The sequence below is a fragment of the Mus caroli genome, unplaced genomic scaffold (assembly GCF_978045245.1).
Source record: "Mus caroli unplaced genomic scaffold, Mus_caroli_1 scaffold_1, whole genome shotgun sequence".
Classification (NCBI taxonomy): domain Eukaryota; kingdom Metazoa; phylum Chordata; class Mammalia; order Rodentia; family Muridae; genus Mus; species Mus caroli.
Window position 1 is genome coordinate 59,611,350 of NW_028227256.1, and position 18,878 is coordinate 59,630,227.

General features: G+C 45.9%; 1 protein-coding gene across 4 annotated transcripts in view; it reads left to right on the forward strand.

Moving 5' to 3' along the window:
• Positions 1 to 18,878, forward strand: part of Nrp2 (neuropilin 2) — a 121,759-nt gene that overhangs the window by 22,101 nt on the left and 80,780 nt on the right. For all 4 annotated transcript variants that reach the window (XM_021168222.3, XM_021168063.3, XM_021168306.2 and 1 more), the window contains exon 3: positions 13,544 to 13,725. In XM_021168222.3, the coding sequence (XP_021023881.1) occupies positions 13,544 to 13,725 (182 nt within the window). The remainder of the gene's footprint in view (positions 1 to 13,543; positions 13,726 to 18,878) is intronic.

Consider the following 18,878-nt stretch of genomic DNA (forward strand, 5'->3'; position numbering starts at 1 on the left):
TCTCTGCGGTATAAGAGGATGCCATGTGCTGGCTCAGGAGGAGGGACCCTTGGGTTGATTCCTCATGACATTGGAACAGATTTACTGCCTGCCCACCACAGAAATATCCCCATTCTCCAAGGATCCGGTGAGCATTAGTATTTTTCTGTATTGCAACAACCCTCCTAATGACAGAAACAGACCCACCTCTGGGAGTTGGTGCAATAGTAGGACCGGCCGCATTAGCCAGAACCCAGCTGCCAGCTGACCTGCCCTCCGCAACCTTGACCAAGGACTCCCTCTGCCCAGCAATGTCAGCTCACCCAAGAAGAGGAGAACAACAGCCCACAGACTCTTCTCCTTCTCTTTCCAAGGTTAAAGAGCAGTTGGGACAACAGTTATTTTTGGCTGTTTGTTTTTAAATATTCGATGTTGCAATCGCAAACGTTCTCCGTGCAAGCGAGCTTCACTGTGGCTGTCTTTCTTAACAATGTGTTTTATCTCCTGATTGAGAAAATCACTTGAGATTTTATCCTACATGATCCCCCTTGCTCTGCCTCTCAACCCTGGCACCTTCCTGAAGCCTGATCCCAGAGGGCCAGCATCTCACCCCATGTAACTCGGTGTAATTCTCCCATCTAATTACACCGGCAGGCTGTCTTAAGAAATTCTGAGGGACTGTGAGATAGATAAAGGTGGGGAGGGATAAAGCCTAGAAGGGGAGATAACATGTCAAGACATTAGTCTTTTCTACAGAGGGATTTGTGTTTCCCTGTAGTCATGAGGCCTGTAGAAAGAAATCCGGACTCTTTGTTGCCGGTCTTATTGGTGAAGAGATTTAGACCCTGACGAGAGATACTTAAGAGATAACTTAATTCCATTTTCCCCATTCATGCCTAGGTAAATTATCACACACATACAGCCCTTGTCTTTTAGGAAAAAAAAACCCAAAACCTTCATAATCGCCCTTCATTATGAGACCTTTTGGCTCACAACCCATCCCAGTTGATTGCAGAATAGATGCCTGTATTCAATTTACATAATCAAAAAAATTTTTTTTCCTAGAAGGAAAATCCCTGAAAAAAAAAGTTAGCTGGGTCAAAATTAAATTTTAAGAAACTAAGGAAAAGAAGAAAGAAATAGACCCAGGTTTGGCTTGGGTTCAAGAGGACCACATGGTAAAAGAAAAAGCACACAGTTGTGTAAGGCCTTTCTCGTGGCTGTGTAGGCAAGCATCGTGGACTGCCGTAGGAAGTTTCCAGCTCTGCATGTCAGAGGCCAAGCTGTGTGCTTGTGGGGGAAGATCATCAGTTAGACAATGGCAAACACCCATGTGTTCTCAAAGGCGGCAGACATTATCTACAGCCATCTCCCATAGCAAGCTGTGGGCTCAGCACCAGTATTCCCACTGACCAGAAGGAAATACTGAGGCTTTGGGAGAACACACCTGGACTGCAGGAGGCCTGGATTGGAAGCCAGACCGCCCTCAGCTGCCTCTCCATGCCTGCTTCAAAGCGTTGAGAGCAGTCACCTGCTGTCCAGCGCAGGTTCCTTTAGAATCCCATGATCCATTCCTTTGCTCCGTTTATAGCCTTGCTTCACCTCTTCCTGCCATGAGGTCACTTGTGGATGCCAGCAAGGCAGTCAAGGAAAGAGAAGTCTTTCTATGTCTTAAAGGACAAGCTAGAGGCCTGATTCTGTAAATAGTCTTCATCTGCCCCTGCCCCCCAGTCCCCTGGACTCCTACACACACACACACACACACACACACCCCAAACCACACACACACCACATACTACACACAAACACTACATATACCACATACTACATATAAACGCACACACACCACACTACACATACCATACCACACACACATACACATATCACATATACACACAAGTATACACCATATACACATGTGCACCACATACAGATACAAACAGTACACCACACACCATACATAAACACACACACACCATACATACCACACATACCACATATACACACAAACCATACACCACACATACCATACATAAACACACACACACACACACCACCATACATATCACACACACAGGCATACACCACACACATACTAAACACAAACACACATACACACACCACATACATACCACACCACACACAAATACACATACACACACCACATATACCACACATACCACACACACACACATACACACACACAAACACAAACACAGCATATACACACACCATGCACCACACACAAACACACACACACACACACACATACACAAACCAACACATATCATACACACATATACATACCACACACACACACCACACATACCACAGGCACACACAGGCATACGCCATACACATACCGCACACACACACAGATAGTACACCACACACAAACACGTATGCATACAACAACACACACCACCAACACACACACACACACCCTTTTTGGGTCCCCACCACTACCACCTTTTCTCTCCATCTGGAATCCTAAGATGTGAAGGCCAGTAATGGAGTGTCAGCGGAAGTAATTGATTCCTCACGCACAGAGAATGCCCCTGCCTTTAGTGTCAATGGAGCTGAACCAGATTCTGGGCGGGTGAGCGAGACATGTAAACAGTTCATAGCTGAGCTGTCAGGGCCAAGCCAGACACAGTGGAGAGGGGGTGAGAGGGAGAACCATGGAACAAATAATTGTTTTATTGGAAAAGAAAGCAGTAAATAATATTTCAGCCCAGGAACTGGCTGTTCGAAAGGGATAGAGACAGCCTAGGACCAGAAAAAAAAAAAAAAAAAAAAAAAAACATGGCACAGGTTTGAATGGGAGAGTTTTTCTTTGTCTTGAGGTAGGAGGTTTCTTCCTGCCCCACCCCCTTTCTCCCATTATCATCATTAAAATAATTACTCTTAACAATTACAGTTGATGAGACCTGGGGTTTATGGAGCACCTTTCATCTGAAAGTTCAAAGTGATTTATCTGTGTGTCATCCTCTGAGAACTGTGGGAGGGTAAGAAATTATTATTATTATTATTATTATTATTATTTGGTCCTGCCAGATACAAGACTCCATCCAACCCCAGGGCAGGCTGTGGGTTAAATGCTGGGGTATGGACTTCTCTTCTGGGGCGTCTTCACTCTTGTACCCTTCTTAGCAAGCCTCTTTTCCACACATGGCTCTTAGACTTCATCCCCAGCACTAATGTCTTCTCCATGCAATGGTGTCCCCACTGGTCATCACAATATGGTGACCAGCCATCCAGCTGATCCATACACACCACAAGTGGCCTGCTTACGGCTTCCAGAGAAATAAGTCCTTTAAGTATGGTTCAACCCAGACAGTTTCCGGCTACCTTGGAGACTTCCTGCAACCTGCCTTTCTTCTTATAGAAGCGTGTGCCCTTTCTAGACGTATTCCCTCATGGTCCAGTGAGACTCAGTCTAACAGCACCCTATATTCCTGGGTGCTACTTCCGTGCCCAGCAAATGGGGGATTTTAACACATGCATTTCCACCGTGCAGCGAGGCCAGGGCTGTAACTTGCATTCCTGACCCAGTTTGGCTTTGTGCTGAGAGCCGCCACAGTGTTTCAGGATGTATATCAGGACACAGCATCCAAGTGGCACTTTGAGAGGAGGAAACAGTTCCAGCTGACTGGCCACCAAGGGCCACATTCAGAATCTCCATCCTGGCGTGGCTACAGCCCCTTCCTGCTTGGACCTTAGTGTGTAACTGTTATTTCCACAGCCCGGTGCTTACCACACAGTAGTGACAGTTTGCCCCTGGAGTCAGGGGAAGCTCTGAGCTCTCTGTAACCTGAAACGCCAAGAGAACAGGATCCAAACTCTGACTGCCACATCTGCCACCTGCTCCCAAAGTGCCTCTGTCCTGGAATTCCTCATAGCACATTTTTCAGACAGGTCCTGTGTCTTCCAGGTCTTGTGACAGAGGCTAGGGGAATAGTAAAATGACGGGGATCCTATCCCCAGGAAACTCAGATGAACTTTGACCTGATGACTGACTCCCTGGCGCCTGGCAAACATCTCCCAGCAGGCTTCCATTTTTCGGACAGATGGGGAGGCTTTGATTTCTCTCTTACAATTGGCTCCTTCGGGAGGCAGAGGTAGTGGGCTCCTTGCCCAGAGGGAGCTGTCACCTCAGCCAAGTGGAGGGATGCTGCCAGCACACCAGGGGCTCAGGATGACGTGCTCTGAGTTCCCCTCAATGACTATCCGTTACTTTATGCCACTAGTTGGTCCCAAGAGGTGAAGAGATGAGCTCCGTGCCCATTTAGGAGGTGAGGCAAACCAAGGCAGGACAGCATGATAGACCCGGGCCAGCATGAGACAACTTAGCAAGTCTTAGCTCTATCAGGTTTCACTTTCAACATTAGAGTTTGAGTTGCTGTTACTGCTGCCAGTGAGGAGAGAGTGGTCTATGGGCCCTTGTTACCGACTTAGTGCTCCGGCATCATTACAGAACGCTTGCAAGGGGCTCTTGAAGTTGAAGCTAAAGAATGAGGATTCTATAGTCATAAAAAAGAAGCTCTGACAGTCATGCTGAAAAGAGCCAGCCCCAAGCCTTCAACTTCACCAGTGGCCTAAAAAAAAAAAAAAAAAAAAAAATCACCCCTTACATAAGCAAGTGTTTTCTATCCAGACAGCCTCCGGAGTACCCGCTGGTACAGATCTGAGGCTCTGCAGCTTCAGGAATGTACCTTGCTGGGAAGCCAGGGCAGTATGGGGAGCAGTGTGCAACTTGAGGGCAGGGCAGGGCAGGGGCACCAGTGGCTTTGTTGTGTGCCCTTCATTTTCTGAAAGTGACCCACAGAAGACTTATCAGACACTGTGTCAGGAGCAGCCTCCTTCCTCACGTAGAGAGGGTTCTTGGCAGCCTGCGACCCGGGGAACAATGAGGTCCTGAGGCCCCTACATCATCCTGGGGCTTCTGTGGAAAAACAAGCAGCGATTATAAATAGATGGTATTTGCAGTTTCCACTTTCTTGCCTTCAAGGTTTTGTAGAATAACTCCTCCAGTTTGTTTTGGGTTATTCTCTGTGCATACTTCCTTTGCTGGGTGGTCAGATTTCCTCCCTCCTAACGAGCGTGGTGACCCTGGCTGGGAGGGGACTGCAGACAAAAAGCTGCAAACATCAGAGATTTGTGGCTTGAAGAAATGTAGGAAGAAAGCGCAACTGAACGCAGCTGCTGTGGAAAAAGGCACTGGGCCCTAGTGCAGACATACAAACAACCCTTGAGTGGTAGACCCACTGAGACTTTAGAGGTAGATGAATAATAATGACAATCATAGCTGTGGGGACAACATCTGCTCACTGAGGACTGACTGTGTGTCAACCCATGTCCAGAGTTAATTGTGCGCCTCAGTTCAACAGACTGACAAGAAGACGAGTACCTCACTGCTCCAGACACAGCAGATGAGGACTAGAGCTCTCAGTCAGTGGTAGTGGGGTGTTCCAGTGTTCAGTCCCTGGGTTTAAGCCCAACATCACTTAAAGATAGATAGATAGACAGATAGATAGATAGATAGATAGATAGATAGATAGATAGATAGATGATGGATAGATAGATAAGTAGATAGATGATGATGATGATGATAGATAGATAGATAGATAGATAGATAGATAGATAGATAGACAAATGATGGATAGATAGACAGATGATGGATAAATAAGTAGATAGATGATGATGACAGACAGATAGACAGACAGACAGATGATAGATAGATAGATGATGGATAGATAGATGATGGATAGATAAGTAGATGATAGTTTAGATAGATAGATAGATAGATAGATAGATACATACATACATACATACATACATACATACATAGACAGACAGATAGCCTTTCTGACTGAAGATATAGCCCAACTGGTAGATGTTCGCTCAAAGCCTCTGGGTTCACTTCCCATTGCTATACAAACTGGACATGGTGGAACACACCTGTAATCCCTTCACTTAGGAGACAGAAGAAAACAGATCACTAGTTCAAGGCCATTCTTGCTTACACAGAACATTCAACCTGAAATATGAGATCCTATTCAAAAACAAGCAAACAAAACCCAGTAGGTGGAAGATAAGTGGCTTTGAACCCATCCCTGGCACCCTGGACCCAGATCCCAGGCTCAGAACTTCAAGAATGAAATACATCTCAACAATTCAACAACATGGATTTATGTAAGAGGTAGATTTGTGGAAATATACCCGCAAGGTTGGCAGCACCAGGACTGTAGTGAGGTTTTTCATGTCTTCTTCTGTCTTCAAGATGCTCTGGTGTATGTGTGTGTACATACAGGTATGCAGCTCATCTCTCACCATCGTGTTATGTTAACATGGTGGCTATAATAAAAAATAACCCTCTCCAAGGCATCTGGCCCTGTGCTGGGGCTCACTGTACTTTTCCAGTCTTTCTAACCAGCTTCAAGGGTAGGGAATTGTTCGCATTTTATAGATGAAGAACTGAGATGGAGAGAGCGTAGTTGTCTCATCTGTGGTTTCACTAGTAGCTAATGCCTCGGACTAACTGGCTCTGTCTGCAAAGCTTTCTTCCCAGAGTTCATTGCGCTCTCTTGGACATGGATCTATGTAATAATAATTTCAGGTGGGCTTTGTCACAGAGCCCTTCCTTGGAAAAATATGTCTGCATGGGAAGATGATACAACATTTCAGTGCACGATTACACTGAAACTCCTGCATGGACCATACTGGAAATTTGTGGACTTTAGAATATGTGGATGGTACTTGAAGCTCTTATAAATACACTGGATCCTATTTTCTCACTCAACAGGCCATATGTTCACATTCGGGTGTACACACGCTTATAAAAATACTGCACTTACAGAAATTAATGCGTTATCCCATCTGAACACAAGAGCTGCATTTCCACTGGGCAAATCTTGAAGCCATGCATTTCAAATCTGCTCCCTGTTCCCTCTGGTGATCTGTCTATTAATTTTGGCACGTCCTGCGGGCTTTGTTTAATCAGAATGACTGAGAAAAAAGAACAGGGTTCTGTGAAGTCGCTCCATACTTCTGCCCATTTTGTAGAAGCCCGAGGAAGGAAGGTTTCTTCCCTCCTGGCCCCGCTCCTGCTTTTGTGCTATCCTGTGTTTCCAGAGAGTGAAGAAAGAGGGTGGAGGTGAAGCCTGTGTGGCAGAGTGAGGTCACCTGAGTTCAAATCCTACCCCTGACCTTTCCTGGTCATCACCTTGGGCTGTTAACCTGAGTCTCCATTCACACTTCTCCACATGAGTGGTAATCATGGCCAGCCCAGTATGTATTAAGTTAGGGTTAAATGAAACATTATCTAAAACGGGGGGGGGGGTCTAGCTCCGTAGTAATTGCTCAATAAAATATGGTCACTTTCCATTGATTTACTTACTAAATGAGTAGTAACAATGGAAGTGAGAAATGCAAGGAAATGAGATATACTTCTTTAAAAAGAGATAATCTGACAGCACGCCAATTTCTCTGTAAGGGCTGGACCCAAGAAGCAGGTGGCCTGGCTCTGGGCCTGTGTTTCCCAGAGACCTCAACATTGTGCAGACCCGCCCTGCAGCCTCCGTGTGTCTCAGGCGGCTTCTTTGTTGGGAGGTTTTTGGGAGCTGCAAGCGACTGTAATGGCATTTCCTCGCATTTTCCCTGCAGGTTTTAATGTAAGGATTAATAAGACAGTGTTTGTAGCTGTCTTTGAGCTTCCTGGAAGAAAGGCACTCCGGGAGGTGGTAAATTCTCTGGCCTGGATAATCCACTCATGAAATATGGAACTTTGAAAGTGTGAGAAAAATCTCCAATCACTTTGACAGCATTTTAATTATAGTTGATTTGTTTGCCGCTAATAGTGAAAATGCTGTCAGCAGGTTTTGAGATGTTTCTTCTCCACAAAATGTTATATTTCATGGCTTTGTGTCACGAAGCAACATTTAGGTTTTCACATACAACCAGAATAGCTCAGTGGATGTGTTGGGGCGCAAAGGCAGAAGGTACAGCAGGGACCGACCCATCACCCCAGTTGAAAAGCATCATCCCAACACGCAACGCCAACTGCAAATCCAGGCTTCATTTATTCCCTCAATACACAGTGATCACTGCCTATGCCAAGGACCCCAAAATATCTCAAATCTACCAAGGAAGAGCCAAGTCTGGCCTCATCCTGCTTCCTCTGTAGTACAAGAGACAGGGCTAAGCAATTATCAAGTGTACAGGCTCACCCTCCCCAGAACGGGAGGAACAAATGAGGGGATGCCACCTGACCAAGAAAGACAGGAGAGGCCTTGGGAATGGCGTCTGCACTTAAGCCCAAAAGATTGGAACCAGCCATGGACGGAGCTAAGGAGTATGAGAGACTCGAGAAAGAACCAGGGCAAGGGCCCAGGGGTTGAGGAAGCTCTCAGTCTATGTCACAACCATCTGTGGAGCAAGCAACATGATGTGAGGCAGGGCTCATCTGCCAAAGAGTGGTTTCTTGGGGTGCAGGCATTCCGATGTATAGACCCAAATCCTGAGGTTGGGGATAATGTCCTTATAGGGACCTAAGGATTGTGCCTTAGGCATAAAACCTGATCCTCACAAACATATGTGCACCCAGAAAGGCAGCCAAGACCCAGGCTAGACCTTAAACTGCTCTAAACAAGGGCCTTAGCCAGGGGGAGCCTTCCGCACCATCAGCAGTAGCCAGCCTAGTCTGGGTGACCTATTGGGACAGAGAGATATGGACACAGAGTTCTTCCATGTTTTCCATGTGATGGGAGGGAGATATGGCATCTCTCTCTCTCTCTCTCTCTCTTTCTCTCTCTCTCTCCCTCCCTCCCTCGCTCCCCCCCCCCCACTCAGAACATTAATTCCACTGCCCATATTTTGATGCCAATTCCTGCCTCCCCCATCCCCAATGTGGATTTGGGGGGAAAAATAAAGACTTTGAAGCTGAGAGAGTGGAAGAAGCATTCTCCAGACACCCGCTGCCAGTGCAGATGTCACAAGCTGTGAGTTACAGGAAAGAAAGTACTCAGGGACCGACCGACCGTCTGAGCGAGACAACAAGAATGAGCTAAAGATGGCCACTTTGACTCAGGGGAAGAAAATAAATAACTAAAATACGAAGAGGTAGTGTGAAAGCTTCGAAAGGAATTTTTTCATTTGTGAGAGATTACGAATAATGAAATGCAAACACTGTAGTTAATATGTCTGTTAGCTGCCTCGTGCTGGCTTCTGGGAGGCAGTCATAGGCTGGGAAAGAGGGTAACTTTCAAGTTATCCAGTTTCACTGTCCTTGGGGTGAAGCTCGAGTCTGCACCCCAGACTTCTGGATCAAACAAACACTGGAGATCCAAGGCTGCATGCAAAGCCTGCGTTTATTCCAAAGCCACAAACTTCCTGAGCCTCCTCCGAGCCCTTCCCAAATGAACCTGACAACGCTGAAGTTTCTAAGGAGATTTGCTCCAGCTGCAGCAAATCCCTAATAATAAAAAACTTCCCCAAATGAGTCTATCACACAGGAGGTAAATGAGACATTGTACATGAAGCCAGCGAGTCACTGGGACTGTGCCCTTTCTATCAAAAGCCCTTCTAGAAGGCCACATGGTGAGGTGGGACTCGTCCACAGGGTGCAGCCAGGACCCTGGAGGGAGAACAAACTTGCATGCCAACTTGTAACTCCTGGTCTTGTCTCCCTCAAGCATGCGTGATAGAAAAACAAAAAAAAACAAAAAACAGTTTTCCTAAATTTAAGGACTGGTTATTTGTTTCACAAAGCGATTCGGGGAAGGGGGGTCCCCTTAACTAAAAAGCACAGAGAGAGTGTGACTCACTGGCTTGGAGGAACTTTTGTTCAATGTACACCACCTTCACTGGGTGTGTATAGATAAAGTAAACATGGGTTTGTTGCTGGCCAGGTTACCAAAAAGACATGGGGTCGGTGTGGTCACTGAGTGACCTGAGGCAAGCCCTTAGCAATGGCAGCTATGGCCTTTGTTGGTAGCCCTGCCTTCCTTCAGACCGATTCTGTCAATCATTCTTTAAATGACTCCAAAGGTGATTGGGCAGCCTGACAAAACCAGCCCACTTCTGAGGACTAGCCAGTGGCGTGGCAAGATCTCAGTATCCTTTGTAAATAGATAAATAAGTAAATAAAATGTAAAACACCAACATAAGCCACATATCAGGGTTTTTTAATTATATTTTTAAAATATTATTCATTGAGTATGATATCTGAAATACTATTCTTTTTATTTTGACATGTCATGACTCGTGTGGTTTTTGTTCTACATACTCTAGCTCAATGAGATGGATGGTAAAGTGATATTGGAAGAGAATCCACACCTATCTGCTAATTTTTGGGGGGGATTTTGTTTGGATTTTTTGAGACAGAATCCTGCATAGCCTAAACTGGCCTTGAACTCTGACCCTCCCGTTTCAGTCCCCAAGGGACAGGATTTTGGCAAGCACAGCTTGCCCATCCCAAATAAATCATAAGGATTGTTTTTCTCAGCGTTTCTACTTTGAAAACTTCAGGACTGCAGCTCTTTTTATGAATCTACTCTTATCGGAGGAAAGTGAACTTACAATAAGAATTCAGATAGCAGAAGAAAACAAAGAAAGTGGAGTTACCCTGTTGGTGATGTAGCTCTGCTAGCATCTTACATGTAGGGTTTTTTTTTTTCCAACTTCAGTTTTCTGGCTGCTTAGGCAAGAACATTCATGTGTACATTTTAAGATGGACTTTAAAAATCTGTTCTTTTTACATTAATAGTATATCCTGAACTTCTTTCCTATAAAGCCAAAAAAGTCCAGACCTGCCACACTGCTTCTCTGTAGCCACTGAATTCTTCGTTTTATAAATACACCAGAATTGATTTGCTCGCCCTCTGGAGTTGGATTTTTCAACATGATGCTATTTATAAGGGAAACATCTTCTCACTTTTCATATGCTTCTTAAAAAGCACTCATAACGATGTATATACATCCTCACACCACTCTCTGATTGTTTTCTTAGGGAAAAAAATATCCTAAGGTTCTGGCTTAAAGGCTACATACAGGATAACTTTGTCCCATTTTTGCCAAAAAAAAAAAAAAAAAAAGTACCTTCCGAATGTTTGAAGAGCTTCCATCTCCACAGTCACTGAATTCCTACTTACTCCTGGATCCCTGTCTCTTCAGAGAAGCATCATCTATGTGCATGGCTCAACCTCTTTGCCTCCAAAACGGGTGTGAGAATTTGACAAACCAGTTAGTTTCCTTAAGCACAAACTGAGTGCCAGACACTGTAGTAACTCTTTATGCAGATGAGGTTCAGTCATGCAAAGCTCCTAACTGAGGGAGAACACTCCTAATAGCTCTCTTTTACTGTTGTATCTTCATTTTAAAAGTATTTGTATGTAGTATGTGTGTGACTACATACACACACACACACACACACACACATGAAGGTGCTGGTGCCCCATAGTGCGTGTATGAAGTCAGAGTGCAATCATTGGGGGTCCGCTTTTGCCTTCTCCCTTGTTTGAGACAGGGTCTAGCTTGCTGCAAGCATCCCGGGCATCTCCTATCTCTACCTTTGGTCTCACAATAGGGGCAATGGGATCATAGACAGACGGTACTGTATCCTGACCTGGCTTCTGAGGCTTTTACTCAGGCCCTCATTCTTGTCTAGCAAGCTCATTCCTTCTAAGCTATCTCCTCAGACCTCTTTCCCCTGGGCTTTGAGGCTCAGAAAGGGTTAAAGCTTAATTTTTCTCAGTTCTTTTAGAAGGTTTTTAGTGGATGTATTCGCTAAATTTTATTTTCCCACTTTATTTTACAAATGTATATAGTCTGAGGAGTGAGGAGGGGCTGTTTGGTTTGTGTGCACGTGGCCGAACACAGCATTGCTCAGCTGACCGTGACTGCTGAGCGAGCAGGGTTTAACTCACAGTGGAAGGGCGCGGAGGGGCTTTCCAGGAGGGATGGGGAATTTCCCCTCAAACCAAGTGTCTTTTCACTTTTGTTTTGGAATTGAGGAAGCTTCATTTCAAAATCCGTCCTACCTCTCACACCAAAAACCTAAGCAGATCCCCCACCCTACCCTGGGGCCTTTCTAGTCTGGCTATCTCTCCGGAGCTCCGGAAGAAGCCCCTATCACACCATCTCCAGATCTCTCCAGGGATCCTGCACCAGTCTTTGGTTCAGGAGCCCATCCCTCCAGAACCTCAGGATAAACTAACTATACACCTTAACCTTCCTTTACAGACCTATTTATTCTGAAATGGCTGAGCCATCTGAAATACGGTTCCCAGAGGTTGAAGGGAAGCCTCGGGCCTTTCTAACTTACTCCAACCACCTGTGCAGACAGCCAGCTCCCACAGACCAGTATGACAAGAGCTGGAGGCCACATCCCAGGGAGGGCTACATTGTCAATCCCTTTCCTTGCCCACAAGGAAGAAATTTCCTATGTGTTATGTGTGCAGGTTGATGTAAACTACAGAGAGGGAGAGAAGAGATGGGGAGATGGATGGTTTTTGAAGAAATGTGTTTCTTCCTGTCTGAGAGGAAGGTTCCACTTCAGCTCTGTGATTTAAGTAGCAACTGGAAGCTTAGAAGGAGGGCACACAGGATCATTTGTTGGGCATGCACCCCAGCGGAAAACAACGTGTCTATCAGAAAGAAGAGGGACCTCTTCTTTTAATCAGTCTATGAACCTAGCCAAGGAAGGCTGTAAGACATCTATACCCATGCCAGGCCCAATGAACTCTGTCTGAAGGGAGCACAGGCTATAGCTTATGGGAGTCCAAGTAGCCCTAACTCTTAAAAGGCTACTAGTTGTGGGTATGCAGACACAGTCCCCAGGGAGACACCAGGCTTTGGGGGAAGTTTTTATTGCCTTATCTGATTTAGTGCTGATGCCTTTTGAAGTCCTGTTGACTAGACAGCGCCAGTGGGAACTTTGTAGGCGCATCTCAGGAAAGGAGGTGAACTACAGATGCGGAGACTGCCAATTAAAAGCAAGGGGACGGCCCAGGAGAAAACTGAAACAGGCTAAGAGACAGGAGAGCAAACACCTCTGAACTGTCCCCAGGGTCCTAGTCCCTGACATGTAATTTTTCATCCCATCTTCATGTCAGCACGCGGGAGCATCTATTTTTCTCCTCCTGTTCCATTGGAAAGACATTGGTGTTCAAAGCATTTCAGTAACTTGCAATGACTGAGTTAAAGGAGAGACAAAGATTTAGAGAGGTCACAATAGAAATAAAAAGGATGCTGCTGCCACCCAAGGGGGCAAAACAAAACAAGACAATGCTCGCTTTGAGACCCTGATGGAATGATGCAATTGCTCGCATGTGAACAAGAGATAAGGCCTCCCACCCATGCTTTCATTCACTATAGCTTGAACAAAGCAACTTCCTGTGACTGTATTTGTCTGTGTGCCAAAGCAAGTAGTGTCCTTTGTTGATCCGTCTGTAACACCTGAATGTCTATAAAAGACTAGGGAAAGCCCAAGGAGGATAAAGGTCCCTTTCCAGGTCTTCAGACTGTTCGTTCCTCATCTGGTCTCTTTTTTGCTGTCCCCACCTAGGTATGACTTCATTGAGATTCGGGATGGGGACAGTGAGTCAGCTGACCTCCTGGGCAAGCACTGTGGGAACATCGCCCCGCCCACCATCATCTCCTCAGGCTCTGTGTTATACATCAAGTTCACCTCAGACTACGCCCGGCAGGGGGCAGGTTTCTCTCTACGCTATGAGATCTTCAAAACAGGTAAGTGGGGTTGAGTAGAGGCCATAGATGGGTGTCTTAGGGGAGGTGGAACATAGAATGAAGCCTTGGTCGATGGATGATATCAGGTGGTGAGGGCTTCAGTCATCTGGCCCGACTATGGTGGCGGGTGAAGAGACACCTACAGTGAGCCTGGGGAGGTCTGAGGAGACTCTGGTAACGCCTTGATAATAAAAGGCAGGTCGAGCGACTTCCAATTTGAGGGGAGAGATGAAGCAGCAGCCTAAGAGAAGGAGCCCGGGGGTGTACATATAAGAACATCTCTTAGAAGAATTGGATTTTTGTGTTTTTTAAATCAAGCAGCTCTTCATGGTTGAACTTGGTTGAACTTCATCCTAACCTCTTCATGGTTTAATGTTGTCTTTATTTGAAATTACATGGGGCTGGAGGATATAATCTTTTCATTGTTTAGGGTTTCTAAAGATCTCACAATGACCCTCATAATGGGGTCAGTCACTGCTTTTAAATTAAATTATGACTCCTAGACATTCCTCCTTGGCAATAGTTTACCACCCCTATATACTGAACTCCTATTTCCCATATGCTAGGGACTCAGACACCCTGAAAAGCTACTGAAAGTTAGTGGAAACCAGGGCAGAAAACATAACACTTCTTTGAGTTGACGGCTGGGTCCTATACATCTCATTAGGTGCTCTGGGCCTTTACAGGCAGGACTAACTTCTGAGTCTCAGTAGAGTAGTAGTTCTCATCTGAATGCCGTGTTAGGGCCACACTTCTGCTCTTCCAGTGATGTGCCCTCTGCCTCGTGCCAGTTCTCACTATGGCTAAGGAAGGGATGGCCCTGATTCTCCCTCACCATGCCCACTCAGGGCAATCTTCCCTCAGAAGATCTGCCTCCATATTTGCTTTCTTCCTTTAGGAGCCCAACTTCTGTAATTCCAACATAGAGTCTGATCCCAGGAGAAGTTGTCATTCGACCATTGAGAAACCCAAGTCTGGCTCCTGTTAAGTTCAGTGCAAGGGGAACTATCCGTAATATTGCTGCTGCTTTTTCATTAAACAGTTCTTGGAAGGAAGCGGTGGCTGTTGAACACACGTTTTATATCCACTCTGTCTAAGTATTTTGGACGTGTCTGCCTACAAAGGTAGACTCAAATGAAGAGGTGTGATCAGCAGGCAGAGTGTGGAGCCTATGCGCTCAGAGGGCAGAGACCTACAGATGGCCCATCTGCCATGCACTGTCATGTTTCTGGCCGTGGTAAACTCAGGAACTGATCTAGGTGCCCTGGGCTAGGGCTGCTATGAGCCCCCTGCGTAGCTGGATCCAGAACTCTTTGAGTCCCAGTGCGAGATGCAGATCATTACCGATGAACATCCTCTTCTAAGAATGTGAGAAGAAGAAGAAACGAGGCAGATTTCTTATCCTTGGCTTGTGGGAAAGACAAATAAACCCTCAAATAAACCCTCATCACACAGATCACTATCTGTATTTCTAGTGGCATCAAAAGGAAATTGTACGTGTATGTATGGCACAAGTCACGGTCACTATATTAAAAATGCAACTGAAGAGCGCTGAGCAAGGAATCTCAGGTGCCAAACTCCCCACTCAGCTCAACCACAGAAGAAAAGCAGCTCATGAAAGACCTTCTGGGGCCTTTAAGTTTATCTCTGGTCTCACGGTCCATATCTCAGTGCTCCCCACAGTATGGTACCTCATTCTCCAGAAAGGCCCAGGGAAAAAAAATCCCTCACACAAATTTGATAGGAGGGCATTAAAAGATATAACACACAAGAAAGATTCATGACACAGCCTGCTGTTTAGACGACATGCAGAAGTAGAATTTTAAAGAAGGCAGCAAGTCTGTGAAGAGCCTGAAAGAGTAGTGCCAGCTAAGATACATAGGTGACTTGAGCCTGGAGCAATGAGGCGGCTCACTGGAGTGAGGGGGATGACCACTGGAAGACATACTCTAGTGAGTGACAGACCCAAACCACAAGGCTGGGAGTGTGTGAAAGAAAGTCCAGGGCCCCCCTTGGGGTCATCAGGAAGAGTAGCTCTTGGTGTGAAAGTCACTCCTATAAATGCCTAGCACAGGAGTGCACAAGAGAGAGAAAGTCAAAACCAAGATGTCTCAGAAGGTATATAGTCTAGATAGGTGCCTTGCCTTGTGTCCCTATTTCTATGGTTACAGTCCTGTGAGAAAATACACAGTTTCCATCATCCACAGAACATGGAAGAAATGGGTGGACACACTGAAGAAACTCAAACAAACATAGCTGTGTTTGCCAGTCAGATTCATAAAAAGAAAGAGGGGAAACTGTAAACACAGATACGCAAACAGCCATACAGAAGGCTCTGGAAGCTTGCCTTTCTGCAGGCTCTGCTACAGAGTTACAGTGAGACACATGCACCCTCAGGCTGGGGCACACAGAGCATACGGCTGGAGTGAAAGGTCACGTCTACCCTAAAGGAAGGATAAAATGGCGTATATTTCACCAGGCTGTGTCACCTAGAAAAGGGTAAGCCAAGAAAAAGTTGCAAATCGAAACAATCTGAAGTCACCAAACCAGGAATAGAATAAGGAAAGAAATTTTTTTTTCAGAAGAACTTGAAAGATGGCATGGGAGTCACAATCAGTCGGAAGGGTTTGCTGCTTTTATCAGAAATTCAAAATCCAAATTTCTCTCCTGTCTCCAATACTCAGTGGTATTTCTGAAAGTGAAATTGTGGGACTTGCCCATGGGAAGAGGAATGTCCAGTATTTCGAGCCCCTAAGATAAAGGCCTGACATCGCCACCTTCGGTCAAGTCAAGCTTGACTTCTGATAGGCCGGTGTATTTTTGTTATCTTTGTATGGGTTAGGCTCCTCTTCCTCAACTTGCATGATGTAAACTATTCTGCATGCCAAAGCCCTTGGGAAGGAATGCTTTGCTCCAGCCCAGGCCCCACAACTTCAGTTTTGTGTTGTTCTGCTGTTTTATGAGCCAGAGCCTCACTCTGTAGCCCACGCTGTCCTAGAATTCAGTTCATAGTTCAGGCTTGCCTAGAACTCACGGTGGTCCTCCTGCCTCAGTTTCCTAGAATTACAGTGCTTGGATTTCAGGTATGAGCCACCACACTGGCTCAAACCTCCAGCGTCATCTTATCATCGAATCGACATCAATGTTTGTCAGCTGGGTATTTAAAAATTTTGTCCTTTTAACATGTTGCAGGAAAGGATTGTGAATTAGTCAGATTTCTGCAAGACTCTCAGTTTGCCTCCATTGCCAGGATCCCTTTTGACCTGGGGGTTGCCATTCAAGTGCCTTGACCATGGTGGGACTAGAGACAAATATATAATTTTATAAGATGCCTGATTTTTTTTCTGCTTGCAAAGGATAAAACAATAATGTCTTCTCACCACCCTCAAAACAAGCAAGAGAATGTATCTATTTCTCACCATGTATCAGACATGCACTGGTTTTGTTTGTTTTTTTGTTTGTTATTTGTTTGGCCTTGAGTACTTAATGTTGAAAATTCCCTTCCAGTTACATGCTAGACCCGATGATCCTGAAACAGAATGCTTTAGAATCTCACGTTCTCCAGGGCCCATATTAGGCTCTACACGTCCATTGTTCAAACACTTTGTTCCCCCACGGATGACAAGGATCAAAGATTCTATCATAAATTCCCAGCTCCCAAGGAGGCGCCGAGTCCCCGTGCCTTCTAAAGGGTTGACAATGGAGCCAGCTCTAGGAGGGAACTCTCCAGAGGCTAACTCTCAAGTCAGTTGTGAACAGAGACTTGATTCCCATCCAGCACTGTGTGAGGCGCCCTGTGTGTGCTGTGAAGAAATCTGCATAGCAGCCTTAAACTCTAACCTTTTCAAAATTCTTCTTGGCCCCCTGAAGACCAGCCAGCTGGCCTGGCTTTCCCAAATCACATCATCCCAGGCCACTGAGGAAGCCCTCAGGAGTTTGCTGCCTGATGGTAAACAAAGCTGAGGAAGCAGGGAGGGGCACCCCAGCCCATCCCACCCAAGCTAGCTGCCCACTGGCAAGGTTGAGACTTCCCTGCTGCCACTGTGCCATTGAGCGAAAAGCAAAGCCCCTGAGATGTGGCCCCTAGAGCTCCAAATAACCCAGGAAGGTTCTTTCTTGCTCCTGGTCCTCATCCCCTACACAACCCAAGGTGCAGCAAAGACAACGGAAGGAGGTAATCCATGGATATAGCTGTAGATGCTGGGAATTCCCTATGCCGCCTGAGCTACAGAAAGTTACGAGCCTACCCCAAATACACATATACCTGTTTGCATGGGACCTTCTCCAAGTTAGATATTTGCAGCTTTCCAGAAAGTCATCATGCATAGAGACTTGCAGAGGGCCCTGCTACAGGAGCCTCAGATAAAGATGTGGCCGCTGCAGGCTAAGATCGGCATATTGACAACCCATAGTTATATTTCAGTGTGATCCCCAGAGGGTACTTCCTGCCGGTAAACACCTGGTTTATTGAGTATTTCTGTGTTGTTTGTTGTTTTTGTTGTTGTTGTTTTCTTCATGCTTAGAGTGTCTATTATCCCCTTCGTAAATCCTGCTTCCTTTACTTATTTTAAAATCCAAACGTAGTGAATAAAAACTACTGTAATTGCCAGCATTTGCATCCACGTCATTAACTCATACTCATTCTTGCTCTTTGTATATGCTGGGTCTCTGTGCTTCCAGGCTCTGTTCCTGGCTCTGCCCAGAGCCAACAGTTGCTGGGTTTAAAGCACAAGGGCTCCTCTACTATGACTCCACCTCTGGGGTTGTGGTGGCTGTAATCCTCTCTGCTCCTGCTGCTGCTGCCCAAGCTTGTAGCAGGCTGCGATTGTGTGAGTGTGTGGCTTGTTTCATCAGGATGCATCCCAAGAAAGCTAACCCAAGAGCTTAGGAGGGAAACAAGGCCATCCCCACCACAAAGGCACCAGAAGCCTTCCAAATGTCAATACACTGCTGCATTTTTCCAGACTCACCACCCGAGCGGCCTTTAACATCCCCAACGCCCTGCTGTGATCCACCGGCTGAAAACCCTGATTGTTAATTGTCCCACCACTACAGAGCAGCCCGTTTAATCCAGTCAGGACATGAGGGAGGCTTTAGCTCCCCTTTGCCCCTCCCCTGAGGCACCTTGGAACTTGGAGGGAGAAGGGGCACTT